The sequence below is a fragment of the Phocoena phocoena genome, chromosome 16 (assembly GCF_963924675.1).
Source record: "Phocoena phocoena chromosome 16, mPhoPho1.1, whole genome shotgun sequence".
Taxonomy (NCBI): Eukaryota; Metazoa; Chordata; class Mammalia; order Artiodactyla; family Phocoenidae; genus Phocoena; species Phocoena phocoena.
The window spans coordinates 713608-740869 of record NC_089234.1 but is presented as its reverse complement, the minus strand read 5'-3'; the positions used below and the strand labels follow the sequence as shown (position 1 = coordinate 740869).

Sequence of the window (27262 nt, the reverse complement as noted above, 5' to 3'; positions counted from 1 at the left end):
TCAGCGTGGGCCCAGACCATCCACATTTAACGTAACCATTGATACGGTTGATTTGAGGTCCGCCGTTTAATTATCTGTTTTATGTTTGTACCTCCTGGTTTGTCCCTTTGTTTCCCCATTTCTGCTTTCTTTTGGATTCTTTCTTTCTTTTTTTTTGTTTTGCATTCTATTTAAATTTGCTTATTGGCCTCTTGCCTTTTGTAAACTATTTTTAAGTGGTTGCTGTAGGTTTCGATACACGGGCCTAAAGGTTTCCCCCTGCTTCTGGTTAACGTTATGCTCCTTCACGTATGATGTACAAACGTTGGCATCGTATGCGTTTCTGTGTGGCGTGTGCTTTAGGTCCACACGCGTGGAGGACTCCGGCAGGCGGTATTATCATTGCTGCTTTAAGTAGGAGTCAGCACCACCTCCCCGCCCCACAGCCCATCCCGCCTGCTGCCTGGTTTGGGATCAAGTTCCTGGGAGTGGCCACGCCTACTCACACAGCATCTTGTCCACACCTGCCCAGTGGCGTTGCCGCGGAGACTGCTGGCCTGCAGAGCCTACCGTCTTATCTGGTTCTCGAGGTTAACGTTTGCCCAGCCCCGCTCCAGTAGATCCTCAGGAAGGGCTCGTGGGGACAGAACTGACCGGATTTTCTATGTGGAGAACTGCTTTTCTCTGGCTTTGACGTTTGAAGGGCAGTTGGCTGATGTGTGTGTAATCCTTGCCTTACGCTTCGTCTCACTGAGGTCTTCAGTGAAGGCTGTTCTGCTGCTGCCGTGACTTGTACGTTGGTCCTGATGAGGGTCTCATTGATGTTGTTTCCTGGAGACCTGGAGGATGGTGTCTTTACCTTTGAAATCTAGTAGTTTCGCTAGGGTATGTCCAGGAGTCAGTGGTTTGGGGTTAATTTTCTCAGGTGCTCAGTAAGCCCTTCAGTGTGTGAGTTCAGGTCTTTTCCTGTTTTTGGAAAGTTTTCTCGGGTTATGGTTTTAAGTATTAGCTCTGGTCCCTGGGTTTGCCCTTCCTCTCTGGGGCCCGTGGTGGCAGATGTTCTTCTTTTGCTGCCTGTCGGCCACCGTCACTCCTTTCTCCACTGCTCTCTTCATGACGCTGTTTTCACTTTCTTGCTGAATTTCCCTTGAAGCTGATTCTCCCTCGGGCACTTTGTAATTTGCTCTTCTTCTCTGTGATGATTTTGTCTTTTTCTCCCATTTCTTTCCTGAGGTTAGTCCACACTTTTCTTTCTCTCTTTTGGGTCCATTTCTAGTTTAGTTTTGTGTTTCTAATTCCAGGTGTGTTTTCATCACCTCCGTGCTTGTTTGAGTGCGTTTGCCTCCGTTTGCAATGTCGGCTTGTAATTCTGTGCGGCTTCGCGATTCCTTCTCCGGGCGGAGGGCCTTTTCCTGGCGTGGGACGTGTACATTTTTGCTGACTTGTTCACAGCGGCTTTGTAGGGACTTGAACTTCCTCTGGCTTGTCCCCACGGTGTCGGCATGGGTAGGATTCCTAGCTTCACAGCGCCCTCTTCTGTCCGTCCAGCGAAGTCCGGAGCACGGAGGCCACCCTGCCTGGCGTCGGTCGGGCAGTGAAGGGGCAGCCTCTCCTCTGTCTCAGCGTTTCCGTCTCCCCCTTTCTCCTCTGCCCCTTTATCCGGTTGCCAAGGCCACCTGCCCTCTTGGCTTCCCTTTTTCTCTCCAGAAGCAGAGTCTCACCAGCGCCCTGCAACCTGGTCCTGTGGGCCGGTGCTTACGGGGATTTTCCCTGGAGGGTTTCTGGTCTCCAGCCCCTCCCCCAGCCCCTCCCACGCCCGCAGGGCCTGGGGCGTGCAACTGCGCATTGTGGACTGGTCACCAGGCTGTGCGTTAGATCCAGAACTTGTTATCTTATCACTTGAGGCTTGTGCCCTTTGACCTACATCTCCCACCCCCTTCTCCCTCCCCAGCCCCGGAAGCTGCCTTTCTATCCTCTGTTTCTCAGAGTTTGGCTTTAGATTCTACGAGTGAGTGAGGTCATACAGGGGGTCTCTCTGTGACTCGCTTCGCGCGGTGGGATGCCCTCCAGGTTCTCCCTGTGGTCGCGGCTGGCCAGGCAGCTGGGATGCTTCCTAAGGAGACGCTTGCCCTCCTTGGTTTCCTTCCCCAGAGGCGCAGGTACAGAGAGAGGCAGGATGAATTCTTGCCTCGTTCTCTTTATCTACCAGTTTTCAAAAGAATGTCCTGACTCCAAGACGACTAACGTGTGGGGTTTTTAGTATCGCTGTGAACTCGTGGATACAAATATATTGGTGTATGTGATTTTCAATCCAATTTATGCCCTAGTGGCCTGTCCTGGATGGAGTTGCGGTGTTAGTCACTGCTCTTAACGTGCCTGCAGGAAGGCATCCAGCCATCCACGTGACGCCGTCAGGCTCCTCCTTCACCGTCGTGAAGCCCCGCGCTGCCCCGCTGGTGCTTTTGCTGCCAGAGGTGGGAGCGAGGCTCTTCTGAGTCTACTCTTAGAGCAGGAGCTCCCGGTACTTGGCTGCAAGTTTATCTCCGGCTGTTCAGGGAAAGCCCGTGTGGATCTGTTCCGTCACCTTTGGTTGTAAATGAAACGTGCGACTTGTGGGCGTAGAGAAATGGCAGCGGCGTGCCCCTTAGTGTGTGCTGTTCGTTTCCATGATCATTCATTACTTTTCTTCTGAAATGTTTTGTGATAAGGATCTTGTCATTTGAATAGCTTCGTTTTCAAATGAGACGTGACTTTGGCCTCTTTATGTTACATTTCGGCGTGATTTCATCTAAACACCTCCTTTTGGCTTTTGAAACGTCCTCTCATGCCCGCTGTGTGTGGATGGGGCACCTGAGGCCACGCCAGCTGGAACCTGCGACCAGGCATGGCCAGGCCTGGCGAGCGGCCCTCGAGGTCGCCGACGTGTGCGGGGTCCCGATAGGTGGCATGTCGGGCGATCTCTTAGCAGCCCTGAACTTGGGGCCTGTGTCCATGCCACTTGAGGTCACTGTGGTTCAACAGGGCCGCACTGCTCCCTGGAGCTTGGTTTTCCAGGGTTGCCGCTCCCTGCACCCCTTGGCCACCTGCTCTCGTGGTGGGGAGCGAGGGCCTCCCCTCCTCCACTGTGTCCCCATCGGGCTCCCTGCCCCTGCCGCCCAGGCTCCACTGGCAGGCGCTCCGCCAGGTGCATCCATGTAATGCAGGTGGTTCAGGTTTAGGTGGACGGGACCTTTGTCAACAGCCAGGCGGAAGCACGTGCTGAGGTCTCCTGCACATGCTTCTCCACGCAGAGGGGAACCCAAGTAAGACACACACTCGCTGGGAAGTTCATAACCGTCGTGACGGTAACCGCTCATGATCTGACTTTTCACACGTGTGCGCTTAAGGCAGGTGTGCCTGTTGTCCCTAAAGGTGGTCGTGCTCGGCCATCGGGAAGTGTCGTTCGGGTCATTGTGTGGAAGACGCTGAGTTTCAAGAGTTAAAATAATATCAGTCATTTTATTTGGCTGTTGATTTAAACTGATGATCAATGGAAATTCAGTTTCAGGTTAATTTACTTTCACTATAATTTAAATTTGGAATTAAATTTAGTTTAAGTTTAATTGTGTTTAAATTTAAATCTAATTGTGATTACCAATTAAAATGTGTTGGATAAGGGTCATCCTTCCCCAGAAAGTGGCTCAGTCGGGGATGGTGTTGTGGGCACACAGGGGCTTCACCTCTGCTGGGTGGGGCTCCCCAGCCTCTGTCTGGGCAGAGCTGCAGCGCAGGGAGTCCAGCCGGAAAGTCTCCCTCCCGCTGTGCTGGGACAGATGACTTCGTGTTTGAGTAAGATCAGAACACAGTGGCGGGGACTGGAGGGCAAGGCGTGGAGGGGCGGGAGCTGCCCGCACGGCTCCAGGCCAAGGACACGTGGGGACATGTGGACACGCGGACACGCGGCCCTGTCTGTGTGCCGAGTCGCAGGCGCCGGCACTGGGCAGGCTGGAAGCACCTGCATGTCTGTGGCACGTTTGCACCCAGCACCTTGACTGGGCTGGAGCGCGGCCTTCTGAAGAGGGGCTCAGGTCGGGGGGGCTGTCAAGAGAAGAGGGACAGCAGGTTCCTTAGTCAGCAAGCCCTTTGTCTGTGCCCAGGGCTTTGCTAACCAGTGGTCTTCAGAGACCATGGCACCAAAGGGGGTCACAGATGTGGCCACCCTACAATTGTCCTTCAGCCTGGGACTCGGGAGACTGGAAGGTGGGTACGTGGTGTGGCGGAGGCTGCAGCAGAGGGGGCAGACGGCACCCCCCCCCCCCGATGTACGGTTGCATGTGACCCACACCAGGCTCTGTTGCTTGCAGAGTGCCAGCCAGTGCCACCTGTGCGTGGCTTCTGGGGGCGTCCTGTGACACAGTGTGTAGGCAGAAGTCCCTGGCGAGAGCTTTCTTGTCTAAAGTAGGCAAAGCACTAGAAAAGAAGCCCTTTCCCCTTTTCCTTTAACCTTATGCCCTTTCCACTTCTTCCCGCCTGGAATGTAGGCATGAGGCCTGGGGGCTTTGCAGCCATGTTGCAGTCACGAGGATGACAGCCAGTGCTCGCAGTGGCAGAGCAGACATGGTGGAAGCAGCTGGTTCCTGGATGCCGTCTGCGAGCAGGTGCCCCATCTCTTCCTGCCAGCCCGGCCTCCTTATGCAAGCGGCTGGTTGTTGGTTTTCTGTTGTTGGCCAAGCACAGTCCTAATGGAAACCTCGTAAGCCAGTTTTTCTGAGAATTTCAATTCTTCATTTTGTCCCTTTCCTTTGTGAGTTTACAGCACGAAGAAGTGCTCCTGGAGGGCTTTCAGGCACCACGTCTTTTCTTGGAGGTGGAGATGCAAGAGGCCCTGGGAGGAGCATGGTGGGGCAGGGGAGACACACGTGGAGATGAGCCTGGGATCAGACGGACTTGGTGCGCAGGTGTGCGGGCTGGGAAGACGAGAGGCAGGGGAACCCCAGCTCTGCTCTTGCTCTGGGCGCTCTGTGGTGCAGCCCCGGACCCCAGCCTCGCACGCCAGGGCGAGATGGAGCCGTGCGTCCAGGAGCCAGCAGACCCTCCGGCTTGATGCTGAGTGTCACCTCTTCCCAGTTGTTTAAGGCAAAACCCGAGCGGACGGGCTGGTCCTTCGGGAAGAACGTTGGCAGTGCTGTAGGGAGACGTGCTCTGCGCAGGGTGACCTCAGACTGAGAGGAGTGGGCTGTCTGGCCCCGTGAGTGCCCGGGAAGCCCACAGCGTGCCCATCGGCGTGGTGCCCGCCCCGTGCGTCCCCGGTGCCGCTGTAAGCTCAGGCGCGGCCCCCCACGGGCGCGAGGTCCCAGCCTGCCCACCCCCGGGCCGGCGTTTGCTTCCTCAGCTGTGGCTGTGAAGGGGCTTCCCTGGCCCACAGCAGGGCCAGAGCCCCAGCAGCTCCTGGAGCACCCACCTCGGTGGTACTGCCAGGCCCCTTCCCTCGCCGGTGCCCGGTCCCCGCACCATCTGTACACAGGCCTCGTCTCTCCTTTGCAGCTGAGGCTCGGGCGGGTAGGTGGGGGCTGCCCTGGGCCCCTGCTCCTCCAGGCCCTGTAGCTCAGGCAAGCCCGCCACGGGTTTCAGAGGTAAACCACCGCGGAGACGGCTCCACGTCCCAGGAAGGGGCCCCTCTGCTGGGCGCCGCCCAGATGCTCTGGAGTCCGCACGAGGGGCATCCGCCCACTCCCGAGGGGCTGCTCTTTTTGGATTCCTCCATTTTCTGAGATTTGTGGGATCAGAGTCAAATGTCTGAGGAGTTTCCTATGACTTAAAGAGTGAATTCTGTGCCATAAACGGCGATTTCAATTTAAACCACAGCTGAGAGTCGTCTCACGAGGGCGACGTGTATGGGATTCGGGTGAAGGCAGACAGGTGGGCAGGCCTGCCCAGAGAGACCCCGTGTGTCTGTGACTTAACGCGGCCGCACGTGGGCCCCTCGTCCTTGCTGCCCTAATTCATAATGGAAAGTCCTTGGAAAGCGGCTCCGCTTGGCTTCTCCTGGGGACTTGGGTCGTGGTCCCAGCCACGATCTGGTGACCTGCAGCCTCGGTTACAAGAGGTGACAGTGTGAACTGCAGGAACCTGTCACTGACTCGGGGCCCCGTCTTCACCCACAAAACCCAAGCGTCTCTGGGGCTTCCTTCTCCTTTTCCCGCCCCTGTTGTAGAGCTGGGCAAAGAACACGCTGCAGAATTACAGGAACTGGTGTCACGAACCTTACAGTCGCGCTCGTGACGATCTGCGTGTGTCAGAGCATCGCATTCACTTTTTGTGAAGTCACCAGCTTCCCAGGGAGGAACTGCTCCTGGGGGAATTCTGTGCCCCCTTTGTGAAGCTCTGGTTTATATGTTGATCCGGGTACTGCAGAGGGTGGGTGACAGAGCTGCACACATCAGGGAGCCTTTGGTGGCTTCCGTGTGCCCAGGCTGCTGTGTGCGGCTGTGGGCGTGGCTGGCATTGTGCACACTCGACCTTGGGCCTGAGGGCAGGTCGGTCTGGCGATCTGACCCAGGCTGGCCCAGAGCCTCTCCTGACTGGGGTCCCCTGTGCCCTTTGCATCCAGGCTTCAGGCCCGGAGACCATTCTGCAGTCTTTTCCGGTTGGTGAATGTGATTTGCTGCATGGATACCCCTGGGATTCCTGAACTTTGTCTTGTGATCGTTCCGTGCCGGCAAGGGCTGCCCGGGGAGCATCGTGTGTGAGGGCGCCTGCCAGGGGGCCACCGGCGGGTGGCATCCAGCTTGTCTCGGAGTCTGTGTTTTAGTGCCTGTGCGGAGCAGGACTGAGCTCGCACGAGGCAAGCCGCCTGTTCCTCCCCACCCCTGCCCCCGGGCAGGGCTGTGGTGCCACCAGCTGGGGAAACGTCTGGGCCTGTTCTGGTCCCCGTCCCCGAGAGCCTGAGCCCTGAGGCTGGTGACCAGGGACAGAGAGAGTCCACGCCTGTGTTCAGTGGGAAGAGGAAACACCCCAGTGGGCGTCCCGTAAACCCGCTTAAATAGAGCATAGGGTGCGAGCCAGGGCAGGCCACTCTACCCGCTGGTATCGCCTTTCCCACGCGGCTGAAAAGTACACTTTCTGGTCTGAATTTTCCTCCTGTTTAAAGAGCCTCCCCGTCTTGGGGATTGTGTTTTGATGTCACAGCTGGAGCAGGACCAGGTCCAGTCACTCTCCCCGAGGCTGGACGTGCTGTCTGCCGTCTGCGGGTCAGGGGCAGCTACTGCTGGGCAATGCTTCCTTCTGAGACTCGCAGAAGCGTGGCACCCAGGGCTTGATGCCCTGCGTCCTCTGTCCCCGTGGCCGACTTTCTGGCGTGGCCTGGCCGAACCCTCGATGCAGCCACTTCCCATCAGGGACCACATAGCTGTTGTTCCCAGAGCACCCATCTCCGCAAGGCCCGTTGGATGCAGCCCTCACCTGTCCATGGTGCACTGACCTCCGGGCAGGACACGGTGGTGGCCAAGGTCGGGTTCAGGCGCTGACACTGTGGCCTTAGGCGCGGATGGCCTTGTGTAGGGGACCTGCCTCTGGGATGGTGGGCTTGGGGAGGGACAAGGTAGTTCTGTGGGTTTTGGTGAGGGCTTCAGAGCCGGCAGTGTTGCCGTGTCAGCAGGTACCAGGGAGGGGTCGGAGAAGCGCAGAGCCGAGGAAGGGCAGAGGGGCGGGCGCAGGTGGGGATAGGCAGCCTCTCGGCCTCCAAGTGCCCTGCCTGGCCTCCTGGTATGCCTCCATCGCTGCCCTTCCAATCCCAGGAGCCCTTGCCCCTGCTGCTCCCCCAGGCCGTGCTGACGCCCCCGGTGCATGTCCTGGCACGGCCGCCTTGTCACCACACAGTGTGCCCCATCGGTGACTCGCTGTCCCCGGTACCCCAGGAGGGCAGGGCCATGGATTCCTGGCCCCCTCGTGAGCACGTGTGGGTCGACACCTGCTCAGGTGACCTGTGGGTTGCCCGGAGACGCCTAGCGTGGCTTACGGCAGGGGTGAGACGCAGGTCCGTGCCACCGCCTGGGGGTGGCTGGGTCCGTGCAGGGTTGGGTGTGGGCAGCGGGGGGCAGCTGGACGGCGCTCTCGGGACCATCCCTGTGAGCTTCCTGGAGGAGCCGCTGGGGGGGGTCAGCGGCCGCAGCTTCGAGGACAACTCCAGGTCGAGTGGCCGAAGTGTGGGCGGGTTGGGTGCTGCCTCGGGGCCAGTTTAGTCGGAGCCCAGCAGGCAGGGGACCCTGGCGACCAGGGAGACGCGGCGGGCCTGGCCCCGTGGGCTGTGGTGGGCGGGCGGCGCTGAGAGGAGGTGGGCCAAGCTGGCTCCGCGGCCCAGGGGCCGCGTGGCTGGACCAGGTCCCGCTGGTGGCCGTAGCAGCATCAGTGACGGCTGCCCTCACGTGTGAGGTTAGGATGCATGTTTGCTCCTCTGGGCCTTTGCAGGTGCCCTGCAGCTGCCACGCGGGACTCTATAGTTGGGAGGAAATGCCCAGATTACCGAGGAAGGTTCTGAGGAATTGGGAATCCTTTCTGAGGATTTGTAGTAACGGGGAGGGAACGGCCCTGGGGACCGAGATCCTCAGGACTTGTGGGGAGAGCACTGTGGCAGGAGCCCCGCGGGGCCTGACGCTGCCGCGTTTCCTCCCCAGGTCGTGCACGCGCACAGGCCGCACTTCCTGGCCCTGCACTGCCAGGAGTTCGGAGGGAAGAACTATGAAGCCTCCATGTCGCACGTGGACAAGTTCGTCAGGTACGTCCCGGGGCAGCCGCTTGTCCCTCTGCTTCCTCCTGGGGTGGGGGGCACGCTCGTGTGAGCGCGAGGCCCGGGGTGGGGTGACAGCGCCCCCCGGGTCCAGGCCGAGATGCGGTCACGTGGCCCGATGGCCGTGAGCCTGCTGCTTCTATTTCTGCTTCTGCTGCGGCCGGGGACAGACGGGGCTGATGTCCACGCAGCAGCCCACAGCTTTTCTGTGACAGTGGGACGGGCACAGAGCGCCATCGTCGGTGTGGCTCTGTGGACGGCGGGCCTGCCTGGCGCCACACGGGAAGCGAGGGCCCGGGCCTCGGGAGGTAGGCGCAGGGGCAGGGGCAGGACAGGTGGGACGGCAGGCCTGGGCCAAGAGGCTGCGTGCCGGACAGCCCTGGGTATCAGCAGCCGCCGGAGTGTCCTTCCTGCCTCTGGCCCCAGTGCCTGGGGCACCCTCTCTGCACTGTGTCCCCTGCGATGTGGCCCTGTCCTCCCAGACCCCAGACCCCGGGCCCTGTGACTGCTCCCACCGGTGGAGTGTGGGGAGGTGACACGTGCCACTTGTGAGGCTGGTCGTTGAAGGCGGCTGTGGGTGGGGTGGGCCGGGGCCATGTGGGGTGTGCAGGTCTGCGGGTGGGGGGCCTCTATAGGCTCTCAGCCTGGGGCCCCGCCTGAGGCTGAGTCCAGCTGCTGTCCCAGGCCTCGGCCCCTGTCACAGTCCCCAGTGACGTGGAATGACACAAGCCATCCGTGTTTTCAGCTGTCAAATTGTGGGGTCCTTTGTTAAAAGGCAGATTTTTAAAAGCTACCACACTTTCCCCAAATAATCTATAATTTAAGGCAATTTCAGTCAAAATGTTTTCTTAACACCTTAACACTAGAATTAATATGGAAGTGCCGAGAGGCAGGACTCGCTGCAGTACCACTGAGACACAGCAAGGGGGTGTCCTCAACCCCCCCGGCCCGAGGGCCTCGTGCGTGTGTGCGCGTGTGCGTGCAGGCGGCACCTGGATGCGCGGCAGCGGAGCTCCTGCCCCGCCTCACCCCAGTGTGTAGCAGGTGGCGGCTGGGTCAGGGGGCGGTACCACCGGTGTCCTGGGCCAGGAAACCATGAAGCTGGGTCCCCAGCACGTCTTGTTCTCTCCACACACAGGGATGAATTTCAGTTATTACTGAGTCAATGTAAAAGGCCCGAGGACAATTCAAGAGTAAAGTCTAGGAGAGCATCTAGGGAGAGATTTCTTTAAAAAGGTGCAAAAGTGCAGCCCACAAGAGGAAAGACTGACGCATTTGACCATGTTGAAGTTAAAAGCTTTATCAAGAGACACTATAAACAAAGTAAAAGTTTAGCCACACCTGGGAAAAGATATCTGCAACATACTTTACTGACAGAAATCGTCAGTATTTAAATATATAAAGAGCTGCAGTAAGTCAGTAAGAAAAGAACACCTTTGGAGAAGCTGGGCACATCAGCGACAAGCAGACGCAGGTGAGGGGCAGCGCCCGGCAGGGCTGTGCGTCCGAGCTCGCGGGATCCCACGGCTCCCGTCCCCCACCGTCCCCTGCCGTCCCCCTGCTGTTGTCGGAGATGTTTTACTCCTGCCTGTGCTCTGCGTCACATACATGTTGTTATTTTTGCTTGAAACCGTCGGTTGCCTCTTGAAAAGGTTAAAAAGTGAGAGAACATGTCACCTGTTTGACTAGAGTCACCTGCCCTTCCCGGGGTGGGTCCTTCTCCGTACAGTCAGCTTTCTCTCCAGCACCATTTTCCTTCAGCCTGAGAACCTGAACATTTATCTCAACACAAGTTGCTGCTGGTCAATTCTCTCAGCTTTTGTTTATCTGAAAAGGGTCTTTGTCTTTGTTTTTGAAAGATGCTTTTGTTGTAAGCAGAATCCTAGCTTGTCCATTTCTTCCCTTCAGTGCTTTAAGGGTATTGTCCCATTGTTCTCTGTGTGCCATTGTTCCTGAGGAGAACCGGGCTGTTGTTCTCGTCTTAATTTTCTGTATATCTTGTGTCTTTTTTCCTGACTGCTAAGTTTGTCTTTCTAGCTGGTCAGCAGCAACTTGATTGTTTTGCTTTAGTTTGATTTTCTTTGTGTTTATTTTGCTTGGGGCTCTTTGAGCTTTTTCAACCTGTAGGTTTATGACTTCATTGAGATTTGGGAGAAGCTTTTGCGTGGTTGCTTCCCTTCTCTTTTGTTCTTGGACTCTGGCTTCCTGATGGGAGACTGTCACACAGGTCTCTACAGCTCTTTCACTTTTGTTTTTTTTTTTTCAGTCCATTTTTCCTCTTTGCTGCAGTTTGGATATAGTTGTGTCTGTTCTTCTTTACATTTTAATCTGCTGTTAGGCATATTCAGTGAATTTATTTCTGAGGCTGTATTTTTCAGCTCTAGAACTTTCATTTGTGTCCATGTTTTCCTTTAAATCTTTGGTTACATTTCTAATATCTGTTTCAAGTTTATTTTCAGCAAACTCCATCATTTTTATTCTTTCTACATCTGTTTCTGTTGCCTTTTTTTGTAGATTATGGGTCATATTTGTTGCTCTTCAACATGTCAGTAATTTTGATTCTGCTGCTGTGTGTGTTTCGTGTCTGCGTCTTGCCTCGCCCCCTAAAGCATGTTGGGGTTCATCCCAGCAGGCAGGTAGGTGCTTGAGGACTAGTTTGATCCTCTCAAGGCTTATCTTCTTCCTTCCCCTCCTCCCTATTCCTTCCTGCCTTCCTCAGTGTCACTCCTTAAAGCTGGAGCCCCTCTTCTTCCTGTCCTGAGTGCTGGCTGGTCACACAGCACCCATGTCCTCCAACCCCTGCCGGGGCACTGGTTGGGGGGGTGTCAGGTGCCTCTGTCCATCCGGCGCCATCACAGAACTCAAGGGTGCACCACAGCTCTGTCCCGGCCATGTCTGTAGAGATGGCGGCGAGGTCACCTGCTGAAGGGTTTTCTGGTGACAAAGTGTGGCCGTGAGGTGTGCAGTCAGGGCTGGAGCCTGTTCATAAGGGACGTCTGGAGACCCTTCCTTCCTTCTTGCTGCAAAGCCTTGGCCACTTGGTCATGGTCCTCAGCTTCTCTCCCGTGAGGAGCGAATGCGGGCGGGACTGCCCAGGCCTGGGGGCGCCTGTGTGGCCTCTGTGAGGGCCGGGTGCAAATAGCCAGGATGCCCCACAGGCTGTGGACTCGAGCTTTCCTGGTGTGTGGCCCTGGGTGAGTTCCCTGTGTCAGCTTCCCGAGGGGCCCCCATCCTGCTCAGCTCACGGCTGGCATGGAGCGGCCTGCGCTGAGGGTGCATAGTGGGTCTCAGTTTATGCCACCTTCGCCTCTCTTCCCCTCCCCCTCCCCGTCTCCTTCCTTCCTCTTCCCCTCCCCCCCTTCCTTCCCCCCGTTGCTGTTGTTTTCAGGACAACGTAAAGCATGGTTTCCAAGCTGCCATTCCTGTGCTTCGTAAGCGCTCCTGTAAGAGCGTGCGGTGTCCGTGTGGCTGTGCGTTAAACGCTCCCTCTTTTCCTTCCAGAGAGCTGCTGTCCGGTGATGCGATGAGAGAGTATAGCAGGGCGCGGGTCTACCTGGATGAAAACTACGAGTCCCAGGAACACTTCACGGTGAGCACACTTTCCTTCCTGGAGTAAGCGTTGGCCGAGCCAAGAGTCTGCTGGAGCTGCCATCCTCTGATTACGTAAAGAGACTCGGTGGCCAGCTCTGCCACGGGCACAGGCGGCTGTGCGTGAATTACAGTGTGACAGTGGTCTGGGGGACGGTGGATGCCCGGGGAAGCAACCCCGGCTGGCGTGGTGGCCACGGGCATGCCGGGTGCAGGGCCAGGCGGGGGCGTCTCGGAGCAGCGAGGTCGGCCAGCTTTGAGTGGCCGTTGCTGCTGGGAGGCTCTCACCGTGTTTGGGGAGCCCTGAGGCCGCCTGTGCTCCCTAGTGTCTTGTGTCATCTGTCCTCCACGGCCTTCCGCTCACACCGTCCCCTGCTGCAGGTGCTGGTTGCTGGGTCCCCTCCTCAAGGCATCCCTGGCCCAGGGATCCGGCAGCAGGTGACCGTATGCCCGCTGCCTGGACCGGGGCTTGCGTGCGGGGAGCGGGGGCTGGGAAGAGCGTCCTGTGTAGAGCGGCCGGGGCAGAGGTGCCACCGCGCTTCCCCTCTGCTTAGAGAGGCTGCTGCCAGGTTTCAGGCCTTAAATTCGGGGCGTCTGATGCCAGTTGTGAGGTGGTCACGGGCTGCAGGTTCGTTTCTCTGTCTTTAGCTGCATTTGCAAGATCCTGCATCCCAGGGTCTTGCCTCTGCCACGCTGCTCGCCACGGGGACCCTCCCCGCATTCGCAGGGGCCTCACCCCACGGTGGCGGGCCCAGCAAGGCCTCGAGGGCGGGGACACAGCCCCCCTCTCTCTCCCCTTTCTCCCCGACGGCTCCCTCTCCGCAGTTCATCCTGCAAATAAAAATGCTTTCCCCAAGTGGGACTTACTCAGATGGAAACGGCAGCGTCTGGAGTGAGAACCACACCGTTAGCAGCAGCTTAGGGCCACAGCGTCAGGAAGAGCTCCCTGAAGGGCCGCAGCCGCAGGAGCTGTGGAGAAAGAAGGACTTGGCGATGGGCGTCGCCCAGTGCCAGGACGTCAGGTGGTGTCTCTGGAGCGCCAGGAGGGCCGGGAGAGGAAAGGGCTGGAAAAGGTCATGGCTGGGATCTGTCAGAGTTTGGTACAATGTGTAAACCCCATAGATCCAGTCACTGTGACAAGCGTCAGGCCGTCAGCATCGTCCCCGGGCTGCTGCTGGCGGGTTAGCGGAGCCCCTCGTCGCCTCCCCCTCTCAGAGACCTCGGTCCCTGCTCGGCCAGTAGAGCCGCCATGGCCCACCGTGGCCCTGGTCGCCTCTGCCTCGTGGACACCATGCTTGGGTCCTCACAGTCTCCTTTAGGTGGCAAGATGGGTATTTTACAAGTAAAAGGATGAAGAAAAAGACCATCCACATGGGTTCTGAGAAGGTAGGAGTGGCCAAGTTGATACCGAAGGAGCCTCCAGAGCGAGAGCTGTGACGGGGCCAGGGCACCGGAGGCAGCTCCCCAGGGGGATGTGGCAGCCCATCGTGCGGGTACCCGTGTCAGAGCTACGTGTGTGGGAAAGCTGGCAGAGTCCCTGACAGCCGGCGTGAGCTCACGGGCCTCCGTGGGACACGGGGCTGGCGGCTGCACGCGCAGCCCTGGGACGTGGACAGGGCTTGTGGCACGTGGCATGCCGAGGGGCAAGGCGGCCTCCACTCCCTTCCCTGGGAAGGCGAGTGTTGCTCTGACGTTTGTCGGGGTGGGTGCAGGGTCGCCGGTGGTTGGGAGGGGGTCCGTCCCGAGGACTCGAGCATTCCCACCCTGGTGGCCGGAGCACAGACGGTCTGGGGCCTGGACGAGCCTCGGCCTGTGTGTGCACATGGAGCATTCCACACACTGAAATCGGAGCCGAAAACGCAGCTCAGCACGTGTAGGAGGTTGAGGTCACACAGAGGAACTAAACTAGGAGTAAACAAAAGCGGTGTCTGGAAATAAGCCCCAAATCTTTGGAAATAAACAAGAAACTTGTAAATAGCCCATGAGTCACAAAGGACATTAGAAATTATTTCCAATTGCACGAAAAACAAACTAAAAACCTTCAAAATGTGTGAGATGCACCTAGAGTAGTGCTTAGAGGGCAATTTCTAGCATCAAATGCTTACATTAGAAGTTTTTAAAATGAAGAGCGAATTTAACCAACGCCCGTACAAGAAAGGAAATCGTAAAATAAGACAAATCAGTGAAATAGAAAATTAGAGAAAATCAACGAAATCAAACTGATTCCTCAGAAAGGCTGACATATCTGATACACCTTCCCCAGCGGACCAGAGACTGAGGCAGGGGTGGGTGGCCGAGGGAGCGTGGAGGCATTTGTTTCCCTGGGGCAGAGGCCATCCATCCGCTGAGGGAGTTATTCTGGCGCCGGCCTCCGTGCCCCATGGGGCTCTGTGTGCGCCTGGGACTGAGTCAACAGTGAAGCGTGGGTATCAGCTTGTCAGTGGACGGGGCCCTGGTTCTTGCGCACAGAAGCTGCGGCCCCAGGAAGGCCAGGAGCTCCCACTGTCTCTGTCTGTGGAAGTTTTCCGAAATGCTGAGTTTTCTAGTTCTCCGTGGTCTGTTTTGTGTCACCTGTCGTGACATGCTGACGTAAAACCTGCGTCTCTCCTCCAGCCAAATGCTTGGTGGGCTGAGAAAAGGTTTGCGTTGGAGGCGCCTGGGGGCTGAGAGCTCCATTTCGGTCTTCCTCATCCCTGGAGATTTATCTTAAAATGTGACTTCCCAGTTTGCAGTGGAATACAGAAACCTGCCAGAGCGTTGCCATCACTCAGCAGCTTCACTGGAGAAGTAGCCGTCTTGCAAACTGTTGGTCATCAAAAATTATTTGATAACAAAAGTTGGAAGTAATTTTAAGTACCAGAGTTAGGTATTTTTACGCTGTGGACCAGCCACATGGCGGAGTAACGCGCAACCACTGCAGACACTACAAATGACACGCCCGGAAGATCTTCCTGTCCGGTTGGTGCATGGAGGTACCTAAGGACGATATTACCTCCAGTCTGTTCCTCCACCGGTCGACTGTCACATTTACATCTGAGACCAGCGTGCATCCAACGCCCCCAGCATCTCTCAGAACCGGCAGCGTTTTCCTCTCTTGGTCTTAAGTTCGCTGATGGCACGTTAGTCGGTGACAGGGCCATCCTGCTTGGTTCCAGTCTGGGATGGCGCTCAGGGCTGGCACCTCCCTGGGCAGGACTGACCCTGCACGGGACGGCACCGCATCAGACATGGAGATGAGCCCAGGTCTGAGGCGCTGAGGCTGTGGCTCCAGGTGTCTGCAGGACTGGACAGTGTCTGGGAGTTGAGGATGAAGGTCCAGCCTGCCCAAGGAGGGGTGGGTGTGTCGGCTGGCCCTGCGAGGCTGTGGCCTGGCTTGCCTTCCAGGGTTGCTGTCCTGCCGGCGGTCCCCTCCTGCAACCACAGTCCAGTGTGGGCATGTTTCCCGGGGCGGGGGTGTGGGGGGCGGCGGGAATGGCCCAGCGGTGCTCCGCTCTCCGGGTCTGGACCTCATCCCAGACTCTTCCCCGGGGGAGGTGTGTGTTTCTCACCCGTCTCCTGACTGGGACCGTAATGGCTTGTGATAAAATCCTGCTTGGCCCTGGCCCTGCGGCCCTATCCCCGTCGTGCCCGTCCATCGCCCCTTCGGTGTGTCGTGCGTGGAACCGCCTTTGCTGGGTCCCCTGGACGTCCTGTTGGAGGGGACCTGGGCAGCGCTGGCCAGGTACATGGCCACCCTCTCCTCCCAGCCTGGTGGCCTCTGGCTGTCAGAGGGAGGAAAATTTAATTTTTACAAGATTAATAGTATTGGAACAATATTTTTAGCTGAGTGTGGTTCAAATAATAGGCCATTAATTGAAAAGGGAAATTGAAATGAATTTATCTTGTACATAAATGCTGTCACAGGTACTCATAGGGATCAGAAAATTGCAGCCTGTTCCCAGAAGGAGCCGAACCTGCAGCTGCACCTGGCGATGAGCATACTGGTGGGGGGCTCACGGAAACATGGGGGGCTGTGTGTCCTGGGGGTCGGCGTCCTGGGGGCCTGTGTCCTGGGGGTCGGCGTCCTGGTGGCCTGTGTCCTGGGGGTCGGCATCCTGGGAGTCGGCGTCCTGGGGGCCTGTGTCCTGGGGGTCGGTGTCCTGGGGGGCTGTGTCCTGGGGGTCGGCATCCTGGGGGACTGTGCCCTGGGAGTCGGCGTCCTGGGGGCCTGTGTCCTGGGGGTCGGTGTCCTGGGGGGCTGTGTCCTGGGAGTCGGCGTCCTGGGGGGCTGTGTCCTGGGGGTCGGCGTCCTGGGGGGCCGTGTCCTGGGGGTCGGCGTCCTGGGGGGCCGTGTCCTGGGGGTCGGCATCCTGGGGGGCTGTGTCCTGGGGGTCGGCGTCCTGGGGGCCTGTGTCCTGGGGGTCGGCGTCCTGGGGGGCTGTGTCCTGGGGTTCGGCGTCCTGGGGGGCTGTGTCCTGGGGGTCGGCGTCCTGGGGGGCTGTGTCCTGGGAGTCGGCGTCCTGGGGGGCTGTGTCCTGGGGGTCGGCGTCCTGGGGGGCTGTGTCCTGGGGGTCGGCGTCCTGGGAGGCTGTGTGTCCTGGGGGTCGGCATCCTGGGGGGGCTGTGTCCTGGGGGTCGGTGTCCTGGGAGTCGGCGTCCTGGGGGGCTGTGTCCTGGGGGTCGGCGTCCTGGGGGGCTGTGTCCTGGGGGTCGGCGTCCTGGGGGGCTGTGTCCTGGGGGTCGACGTCCTGGGGGGGCTCTGGGCCAGCAGGGTCTGCAGCCTGGAGGAGCTGTGGCTGGGTGGGCAGTGAGCTGGGGGGCTGTGGCCTTGGGGGCAGGGGCACACCAGGAGCCTGCAGGTGCTCATTTTCACCAGGAGATGGCGGCAGAGCAGCATTTCCCATCCCAAGCAGGAGCTGCTCGAAGGGCAAGTTTCAGACTTGAACAAAATGATTATGGTAAATTTTGTCTGCCTCTAAGAACCATCCCGAGTGGCCGCTCACTTAAGCACGTGGCTCGTCTGGTCTGCTCAGGCCTGAGGAGGCAGAGTGTCCCCCACTGGGCGTCCTGCGGCGGGCCACCCTCCCTCAGGCCCTGCCCACTGGCCGGGTCCCCGCCCGCCTGCGTGTCCTTCGGGAAAGTCGAGCTGGAAGTCTGTTCGTCCAGAGGTGCCACCAGCGTGGCGTGCTGGCATCGCCCGTCCGGTTCCCGGGAACTCATTAACCGCCGTCATGGGCCAAGGACCTGGCCCTGGGCGTGGACAGAGCCACGGGCGGGCCGCACGGGACGGAGGGAGCGCTCAGGCTGCTGCAGTGCCTCAGACGCCGGGCCCTCGTCTCTGGGCACCGGCCGCCTGGTGTGCTTGGGGTTAGCCTTCTGATTACCGTGTCTTCCTCCTCGAATCCAGAGCCCGGGAGCAGCAGCCTTGCTCCCTGTGCTGCCTGGGGCCTGGGCTGGTGCCAGTGCCGGTGCCCGGCAGCCGTGCTCTGAGCAGGGAAGGAGGCATCCTGGGGCAGAGGGGCCAGGATGCAGTGGTGGGCTGGACGTGGGTGCCCCCAGCGTGGGTCCAGAGCCATGGATGCACCAGTGTGAGCTCACGGGGTGTGCCGGCCTGAGGACAGACCTCCAGGCCATCGGGGTGTACGTGCATTGAAGACCGCGGGTTGGGCGAGTTTCCCCGAGAGGAGGCTGGGAAGACAGAAGGCTCATGCAGGGCATAGTTGGGGAGGTGGGGGCAGGGGCGGGCTGGAGGGCACGCGACAGTGAAGGAGAACCCCCGGGGGAGGGGCTGCCCCCCAGGCACCTGCCCTCCCCGGCCCCGCCCCCAGCCCAAGGCTGCCGGAGCGGACGTGGGCTTCTGGACGGGGTGCCCAGCAGAGGAAGGGCGGGGCTGTGCAGCCAGCGCCCTGGACGGCCTTCGCCCAAGCGTTTTCCGTGGTGAGGTAAACACCCTGGGTCTCCTGGCCGACGTCGACGCCCGACATCCCCCAGTGATTTTGTGTTTGGCTGAAAGAGGCAAGGTGGCCCAGTTTTAATCCCCCGGAGAGTTCAGACGTGGGTTCTCTTCCCGCCATGCCAGGTGTGCTCACGGAAGGTGACCGTCTCCAGAGAGCGCAAGCAGGAGTGCCCAGAAGAGGCCACTCCGGTGAGCCCCTTGCGGGGTCCCTTGAGGTGTGGCTGCGGGAGTCCTGCAAGGCCTGACCCACCCGCTCCCTGTTCCCACGGCGGCTCCCGAGTCCCTCCCAGGCACCACGTGGTGGGGTGAGCCCGGTTATTGCTGGGACGCCCTTCCAGCGCAGGGGGTGCGGGTTCGATCCCTGGTTGGAGAACTAGATCCCACATGCTTGGCAGCCAAAAAACCAAAACGTAAAATAGAAGCAATATTGTAACAAATTCAATAAAGACTTTAAAAATGGTCCACGTGGAAAAAAATCTTAAAAAAAAATGCAGAGGCGACCAAGAGAAAGGGGCACGGTTGTCGTTCAGCCGTCCCTCCTGCACCGCGGTGGTGCTGCGTTCTGCAAGCCTGTGTCCCGAGGAAGGTGGCTGCCACCCCGACGCACCCTCTGTCCTGCTCTTTCCCTCCTCCGTCCCCTGCAGGTACTGCAGGCCCTTTGCACCAGCCCTGCCCTCCCCGGGTGCCCTTGCTTCGCAGACCCCGTGGACCGCCTGCCCCAGGAGAGGTCAGAGTGCTAGCCTGCCTCCTCCCGGGCCTCTCCCTTCCCTCCTCCCTCCAGTGCCCCTCCTTTTCATACGCACACCCTGCCCCTTCCCAGGGCCTGGCTCCCCACGTCTGTCATGCGTGCTCAGTGGCAGCGTCAGCACCCCCCTGTACATCATTGGATTTAACCATGGAGTCCAGCGGAAGAGCGTTAGCAGTCGGGCACGTGATGTGAACCCGTGACTTTGTCAGAAAAGTGATTCATACAAGAATGCTTGGAAGAAACCTTCTCAGTTACAAGGATGGGCCCCAAGGTGGGTTGGGACTTTCCTCAGAGGAAGGAGAGTGGGCTGTTTATCAGTGTAAGTCCAGGGCTTCTCAGGGCTGGTGAAGGCTCCAAGCAGGCACAGCCAGTGGCCACTCACGTGCCCCTCTCACCTGGGGCCCCCGCATCCTCCCCCGTCACCTGGTCACCTGTGATGAAGAAGGGGAGGAGAATGGGGTAGGCATCTCGCTCCTGAGGCAGGACACGCAGCCTGGCCCAGAGACCCCAACGTGCAGTACCAGAGGGGCCACCTGAGGGGTGGGGCTGACGCAAGTCCCTGGGGAGCCCCCTGGTACAGAGGGTTGGTGCTCCAAGCACGTGAGGTGCAGGCACAGGCCCTTGCTTGGTTTTCTCCCTGAAACACCTGCTGGTGGAGCAGCTGGCGGCCATGGGCATCAGCTCCAGCCTGCTGGGCAGGACCCCCCAGAGCCTCCCGACCTGGCCTGCTCGGGCGACTGGGCGGGGAGCCTGGAGGGCGTCGCCCCCTCAGAGGGCGGGCGGCTCCCACCGTCTCTGCGGCGGGGCGGGCATGGCTGCCCCGTGCCCTGGCCTCACCCCTCCCCTCCCCGCCCCTCCCGCAGTGGCACCACGTCAGCCCCGCACGCGTCTGTGCCGGGAGGGGCCTTTCTGGCGGCGCCTTCGCGAGTCCCCCTTGTCTGGCGTCAGCCTGCAAGACCTGAGCCGCGTGGCCGTCTGTCCAGTGGGCGTGACGCCTGGGGAGCGCGGGCCGGAGGCTGGCGGAGGGCTCCCCCTGTTGGCGCTGGGCTGGGGTCGTGGGCCCGGGGGGAGCCATGCGGTCGAGGGAGCCACGCGGTCGGGGCAGCCACACGGGCGTCCGTGGGCTGGGAGAGTGCCGACTTCCCCTCAAAGCTCGGAAAGTGGGGTTGCGTCTGGGCAGACTGGTCAGCGGCTGTCAGTGGCCGGCACCTGTGTCCTCAGGGCACCGGGAAGGCCGGCGGGGGGAGGATCTCCAGAGCTGCACCTGGAAGATGGAGGCCCTGCGCTGCCCAGGATCCCAGGCTCGCCCTCCTCTGCTTCCCACCACTGGCCTCCAGCTTCATCCGCGGCTAACTTGGCCCCTGGAAGGGGCGCATGGGTGGGCTTCATTTCCTGTGGGGTGAGAGTGCGGCCAGACCAGAAACCCACTGACACAAATTCAAGGCTCACAAAGGTTTCCCGGGACCGTGGCCTCACTGGTCGGGGGCGGGGGTGATGTTGAAGTTGGGAGAAGCGACCCTTTCAGGCCCTTCCAGGAAGCACCTCTCCATCCCTGGCCTAAAACTGCGCTTTGCAAACCCACCTGTCCATGGGTCCCCAGGCCAAGAGCGCGCAGTTGCCTGATGGCATTTCTCCCTCCACGTCAGACCAGGAGGCCCAAGGACAGGCCCTGGCGCCTGGGGTGGGCGTGGGGGTCTGTGTGTGCCCCAAGGAGGTCCTCGCCCTGGAGGGTCCATCTGCGTTCCCACTCACTCCACTGTCCATGCTGGTGGCTCCTGGGCCGGGACCCCGTGAAGGCAGGTCACCACCAAAGCAGCTCCCTCTTCTTCCTTCTCCCTGTCTTGGGGGCTGCTTCCTCTCCTCACCGGCGGAGCACAAGTCTGGAGGGTCCACGCTGGCCTCAGTGGTCTCCTTCTGCAGGAGGGTCTGGGCCTGCCTTCCAGCCGTGGTGGCAGCTGCTCTTTTCTGTCGTGTCCCAGGGCCCTCCCCCCGCCCCTCGGTGGCCCGGTGCCTGTGCAGGGTCAGGCCGGAAGCCACGCTCCTTCCGAGGAGACGCCCTCCTGGACCCTCCTGGCTCCTTGCTCCGAGACCTGCCCCTTCCCTGTCTCTGCTCTCCTGGATAAGATTTTAGGGAAAATTTATAGAAAAGTAATGGAGCTTACTGACGTTCTCTGATCCAGGGAAGGGGAGGAGGGCAAACGCATCCTGATGAGGGAACCGACCTACTTTAGGGGGCCCCTCCGGCCCCGCCCCGTCTCCCAGCCTCTCGCCCCGCCTGTGGGTCCAGACAGGCCTGATAAAGTGAGGGGAGCAAGATTGGTTTTCCGAGGGCACCGGGCCCTCCACGCTCAGCTAAATCACAGCTGTCGGCCTCGGGGGTGGGGGACAGCCGCTCCCGCTGCGGCCCCTGCAGCCCCGTGGGACGTGGTGATGTGCGGCCGGGCAGCGGCAGGGGCTGCAGGGAAGGTGAAACTGTCATATCGATCTTTTTAGCACTAAAATATGAGCCACTTTACTCTGCTCCCCGCTGCTGTGATGTGAAAAATAATAACTGAGATCCAAATTAAAAATATTGATCTCTGGAAGGTGCTGGAAGTAAATAAACGCCTCCCGAAGTTTTCGGGTCAGCCGAGAGACGGCACTCAGCAATAAACGTGTCCGTGGGCCAGAGCCCAGGGTTCTTGATCTGTTTTTTCTTTAAATTGATTTTTCATTATTTACTTCCTAAAAGTGTTGGAATTTGGTCCTCAACTGTTAAATCCCAGCGTTTGGGCGAATTATTTCTTTGGGGCTTATGAGGTGCGCCTAATCCACTTGTTCATTGATTGATTGATTTTTGACTCAATAAGCTTGCAGCCGGGGCCTTATTTAGGGCTTCCAACATAATTTTTTATGCATTTAGGCTCGACTTCTTTATTTCCCTCTAACGGATGAGCTGGGGTTGGGCTATCAAGCGAGGAGGACAGTTGCTGGGCTAGTTTGATCTGGCCGTGCGTTCCGCGGAGCTGGGTGTGTCCTGGCTGTGGGCCAGCGGTGGGGCAGAGCCCTCCGGGGCCTCTGAAAACCCACTTGCCCACCGGGCTGTGACCCCGGGGGTCCGAGAGCTGTCTGCAACCACGCGGCTTGAGTCTTGGATGCAGTGATCTTCTGGGAGCCCAGGAGACGCCAGGCTGGGTGCTTCCGGAGGCTCTCCTCTCCAGAGGCCCCGAAAGCTTGGGCGCATCGGGTCGCCGCACAGTCTGGGTCCGCGGGCCTGGCAGGAAGGCGGGAGGGCTGGGGACTGGGGACCACTCGGGAAGGACAGAGGAAGTGCTGTGTGGCGCCTTCTGTGGGGCCGTTGTGAGGTGAAAACTCACCTGGGAAGACCTGGCAGACTTTAAACGTGTCTCGTGACCGACAGCGGGTCCTGCTGCCCCGAGAGCCAGTGGCCGTTCCCACTGGTGGCTGGAACAGGGCACCGCCAGGCGTGGGAGCTCCCTGGGCTGGACCCCGGGGTGGCAGGAAGAAGGGGGCTGTGCCTAGGGCCCCGGGGGGGCGGTGTGCTGCCCCACCCCGCGCTCTGTGTGCCCAAGGCTGCCGTGTGGCCCTTAGCTCCAGGAGGGCCCCTGTGTGCCTGCTCGTGGCCGTGGGAAGCAGTGGCTGCAGGTCCTGTGTGGGCTGTCCCACAGGTGATGCTGAGTGCTGGTGCCATGGAAAGCACGTGTGCAGGGCCCCGTGTCTGCTCCGGCGGGAGCCGTCCATGGAAGGCCTCTCCCGGCATCCTCGCGCGGCCCATGGTTGCCCATACTGGGTGCAGGAGGAGGCCAAGGCCGTGGCGGCTTGTCTGCCTCACCTGGACTTGAATCCCAGGCCACGAGGCTGCCTCAGTGCCTTGCCCGAGAGTCTGGGGTCCTGACCGCCGCCCAGGCCAGGCCAGGTCGGGAAGGCTGGAGACGTTTCTGAGAGTGGCTGGCGTGCTGGCCAGAGGGAAGGAGGGCCACTGGCTGGGGCACGGAGGTGTCACTGGGTCCCGCAGAGGACAGAGCCCTCGGGGGTTTAGGCGGGCCTGTTGGGGAGGGATGGAGGGTCCAGGAGGAAGGAGCTGCTTTTCTCCATCCTGTTTGGAGGTGGTGGAGTGAGGGGGACATGGCAATGGCTGCTGTACCAGCATGATGGTAGGGTGCAGGACCCCAGGTGTGGCGTCAGCCAGTCGGGGTTTTGGGTGGGAGGTGGGAGGAGCCCCACCAGCCTGGACACGTGGCCTGCCCTCTGGGGGCTGAGATGACCCCTCTCTAGCAGGGAGCTTGTCCGAGTGCCAGACACCCCTGAGTGTCCAGTCCTGGGTCCTGTTTTCCAGCCGTAATGCCCATTTCTGGAGCACTGGTACCTGCCCCTCGCTTTGGGCACCACTTCCCCCCAGAAGCCACGTTTCAGATGAGAACATGTGTCTTGGAGGATGACGTGCCCTTCAGAGGCTTGCTGGCTGCCGTAGGAAGTTCGGAGCACTGCCCTCCATTTCCCACCAAAGACCAAGAAGATTGCCCGGGGGCAGCCGCAGAAGGCTCCTTGCGCAGGCTTGGCCCGGTCCTGCTGCTGTGTTGGCACGCACGGAGCCGAGACCACAGGCGTCGGCCTTCTGAGAGCTGAGTCTGCTGTTCTCGGCAGGGGGCTCGAAGGTGCAGTGGAGCCTTTCAGTTTGGCTGCAGGACACGCGTGCTGTGCTCTGTGTGCTGGGCCGCCTGTGGGTGCCACGGACGCGGAGACACGGGACACACGCCACGCTGCCTGCGATTCCCCATGCGCTACACACAGCGCACTCACGCTCTTTGCCCTCGTGGAGCTTGCACACTCCAGTGAGCAAACATGCAGACACGCGACACTCAACCCACAGCATGTGACGTGCTGCATGTGACCCTACGTGTGACCTGACATCCTCACACTCTCTGCCCTCGTGGACGCTGGGGCAAACACACAGCTGTGCAGTTAGGAGGTGTGAAGAGAGCTGATGTGCCCGTGTCTGCTGCCCAGAAGCGCCCGCGGGGCCTGATGGTGACAGGAGTGGAGAGCAGGCTGCTCTGAGGACGGCATTTAGTGAGACCCTGAAGGATGTGTGGGAGTGGGTGGGGAAGGAGGGGGGAAAGGGCAGTCCAGGCAGGGCAGTCATGTGGGCACAAGACCAGGGCAGACTCGGAGATGTGCCCCCTGGGCCCCTTTGGGGATGGCCTGCTGCTGGCCGTGGGGCACGTGGTCCTGGGTGGCCTCCCCTGCCTGCCTCCCCCTGAGGCCATGTCCTGCCTGGGCAGCCCACCCTAGTGACTGAGGGAGTGAGGGCATAAAGACCCAGCATCGAGGCCCCATGGGGCGACTCTAAGGGAAGAGAGGGAAGGGCAAGGGCCAGAGGGGCAGGGACCCTGGCAGTGCCTACTTCCAAGGCCACACTGGAAGGCAAAAGACAGACCTTAACCTCTGGCATGCCGGAATTTCCATCCAGAATTCCCATCCAGCCACAGCTTATAAACGTGCAGAAAATGGTACTTCAGATATGTAAGGCCTTTTAAAATAGCATGTCCCCAGTGCCCTCTGTCAGGAAGCTTTGGTTCTCTACCCAAAGGTCCAGGAAGCACAGGAAGCAGGGGTTTGAGCACACCAGCTCCCTTGAGGGCAGGAGCAGAGAGCTCAGACGTGAGGGTTGGTTACCTCCGCCCTGACCAGGTGTCTGCTGGGCTCTTAGCAGAGGACCTTACCTGGCTCCCTGGGCGTGAAGGCTGGATGCCCTTTCTGTTCAGCTTGGGAAACACTGATGTGTGCTCCTCTGTGCTAGGCCTGATTCTCAGCTCTCAAGGGAACCCCCAGGTCAGTAGTGAAGGGAGATCCCAGGAGGATAACCATGTAATAGGCGAGAGAGCAGTCATGCAGCTGGTTAAGTTTCTGAGAGAGAGTCTCCAAGCAGGTGAGATTGATGTGGAAACATACTGAGATGAGGTTTAGAGAGTGTGTGAATGACTTATGATAAATGTATATTCAAGAACTCAGTTAACAAAAAAAAGAAGGCGGTAACGAACTCCAGGGAAAACAAAGAGCTGTTCAAGAGAGGAAAAGCAGTTGTAATGAAATAAGTGGTTCTATTGTGAAGAGCATTTTCAAAGTTATAATGATATCAATACTGATTATTAATTTAAGTAAAAATGTGTTTTTATCTGGAGGATGGGGATGAGGGATAGTGTGTGTGTGTATGTGTGTGTGTGTGTCATGTGAATGAAGGAGGAAGATGGTGTAAAGGGATTAAATCCTCATCCTCCACAGTGGAAAAATCAGTAGTCAATATTGAAGACTAGAAAATCAAGAAGTAGCATTGTAAACGTTAGAGATACAGAGGGACATGCCAAAGGAAACAATTAAAAGAGAGTAATAGCCTCTGGGGAGTGAAACTTGAAATGGTCAGAGCACTGCTATTTTTCCATTATAAGCTTTGCAGAACTGTGACTTTTTAAGACAAACTTTTAAAAAAAGAAATAGCAGGAAGAGATTCCTTCCCTTATTGCTGACCTCAGAGGAGACGGCCGAGGAGCAGGTGGAGGTGGTGCCCGGGCGGCCTGGCCTCAGGGAGATGGCGTGTGGACTTGTGCGCTGATGCACAGAGGTGGCTGTGGGCAGTGCATGGGGGTAGTTCCGGCCGTTGAACACAGGCTGTCTGAGAGAGATTACAGTGAGGAAGGAGGCTAGCATCCTGGAGATTCCTTGAGCATCAGGCAGAGGAATTTGAGTGGTCGGCAGGGAACCACTGCAGAGTTTTGGGAAAAGAGGTAAGGCCATCAGAGAGGCAGGGAAGGGATGGGCGGGTTGTTTGGAATGTGAAAGGCCTATAGATGTGGCTTTGAAGTTCTTGTTGAAATCAGTACCCAGAGTGCACCAGAAGTAGTGACCCACTTTGGTTTTATTTTCTTGACTCTGTGCCTTCCTTTCTCTGAGCCTGAGCCATCCAGGGCACGTCCCCTAGTGAACACTGAGGAGAAATGGGCCGAACCCAGGAGGTGAAGACAGCACAGACTCTTGAGTCTCCTGGGATGAGGAAGCCAGGGTGTGACCAGTCCTGGAGTACAGCTTACAGCCCCCGTCCCTGCACACACACCCTTTCACTCCAGCCAAACCACACTGCACCTCCAAATGCATATCTCCACCCCTCTGTGCTGTAGTTTTGAAAACACAGTCCAGAGCCAAGGGCAAATTGTTTGAGGCTTGAGATCAACTTTACTGAATTGACTGCATTGAACGTAGTGAGGACAATATCTCCTTCAGGGAAAAACAATACAAAATGCAGTGCTTTCATGACTAGTCAGAATGGATTTGCTAATGGAAAAGTGTTTTGTTCATGTCTTTAAAATCTAGTCATGTAGGTACAGCTTGTAAGCTGTCAGCTTGTAAATGATTTAGGTGGAAAATGAAATTCCAATAACGTTACCATTTATAGTAGCACCAAGATGTGAAATACTTAGAATAACTTAGGCCAAAGATAAGCACTACAACACACTGCTGAGAGAAATTAAAGAAGAATGGAGAGATATACCATGTTCATGGATTGAAAGGCGCAGTATTGTTAAGATGTCATGTCTCCCAAAATCTATGTGAAGATTCAGTGCAGTACCAATCAGAATCAGAGCAGACTCTTTTTTTTTTAAATAGACGTTGACAAACTGGTTCTAAAATTTATATGGAAATGTAAAGAACCTAGATTAGCCAAAACAACTTTGAAAATGAACAAAGATGGAGGAGTTATACTACCTGATTAAGATTTATTATAAATCTACAATACTCAGGACAGTGTAGTCTTGTAAAACCAGAGAAATCGATCATGGAGCAGAATGGAGAATCTAGAAACGGGCCCACCCCACCATTGATTTTTGATGAAGGTATTGGGGCAACTCAGTGTGGAGACAATAATCTTTTCCCAACTGGTGCTGTAGCAGATGGCCATGTACAACAACAAAGCCTCAATCCTTACTTCAAAACTTATGAAAGTTTAACCCAAACAGACTACAGACCTAGTGTAAGAGCTAAAACCGTAAAACTTCTACAGGAAAACATAGGAGGAAATCTTAGTGACTTTGGCTCTGGCAAAGAGTCCTTAAATATGACATAAAAAGCACAAACTACTACTAAAGAAAACATTAAGCTATCATCAAAATGAAAAACAGTTGTTCTTCAAAAGATACAAAAATAGTTCACAGCCAAAGAAAAAATATTTGCAAAATATCTCTGACAAAGGACTTTA

The 27262-nt window shown here is 58.1% G+C and overlaps 1 protein-coding gene across 1 annotated transcript in view; it reads left to right on the top strand.

Moving 5' to 3' along the window:
- Positions 1-27262, top strand: part of INPP5A (inositol polyphosphate-5-phosphatase A) — a 183950-nt gene that overhangs the window by 74851 nt on the left and 81837 nt on the right. Inside the window, exons 3-4 of the mRNA XM_065894444.1 lie at positions 8631-8731; positions 12245-12332. Of these exons, the coding sequence (XP_065750516.1) occupies positions 8631-8731; positions 12245-12332 (189 nt within the window). The remainder of the gene's footprint in view (positions 1-8630; positions 8732-12244; positions 12333-27262) is intronic.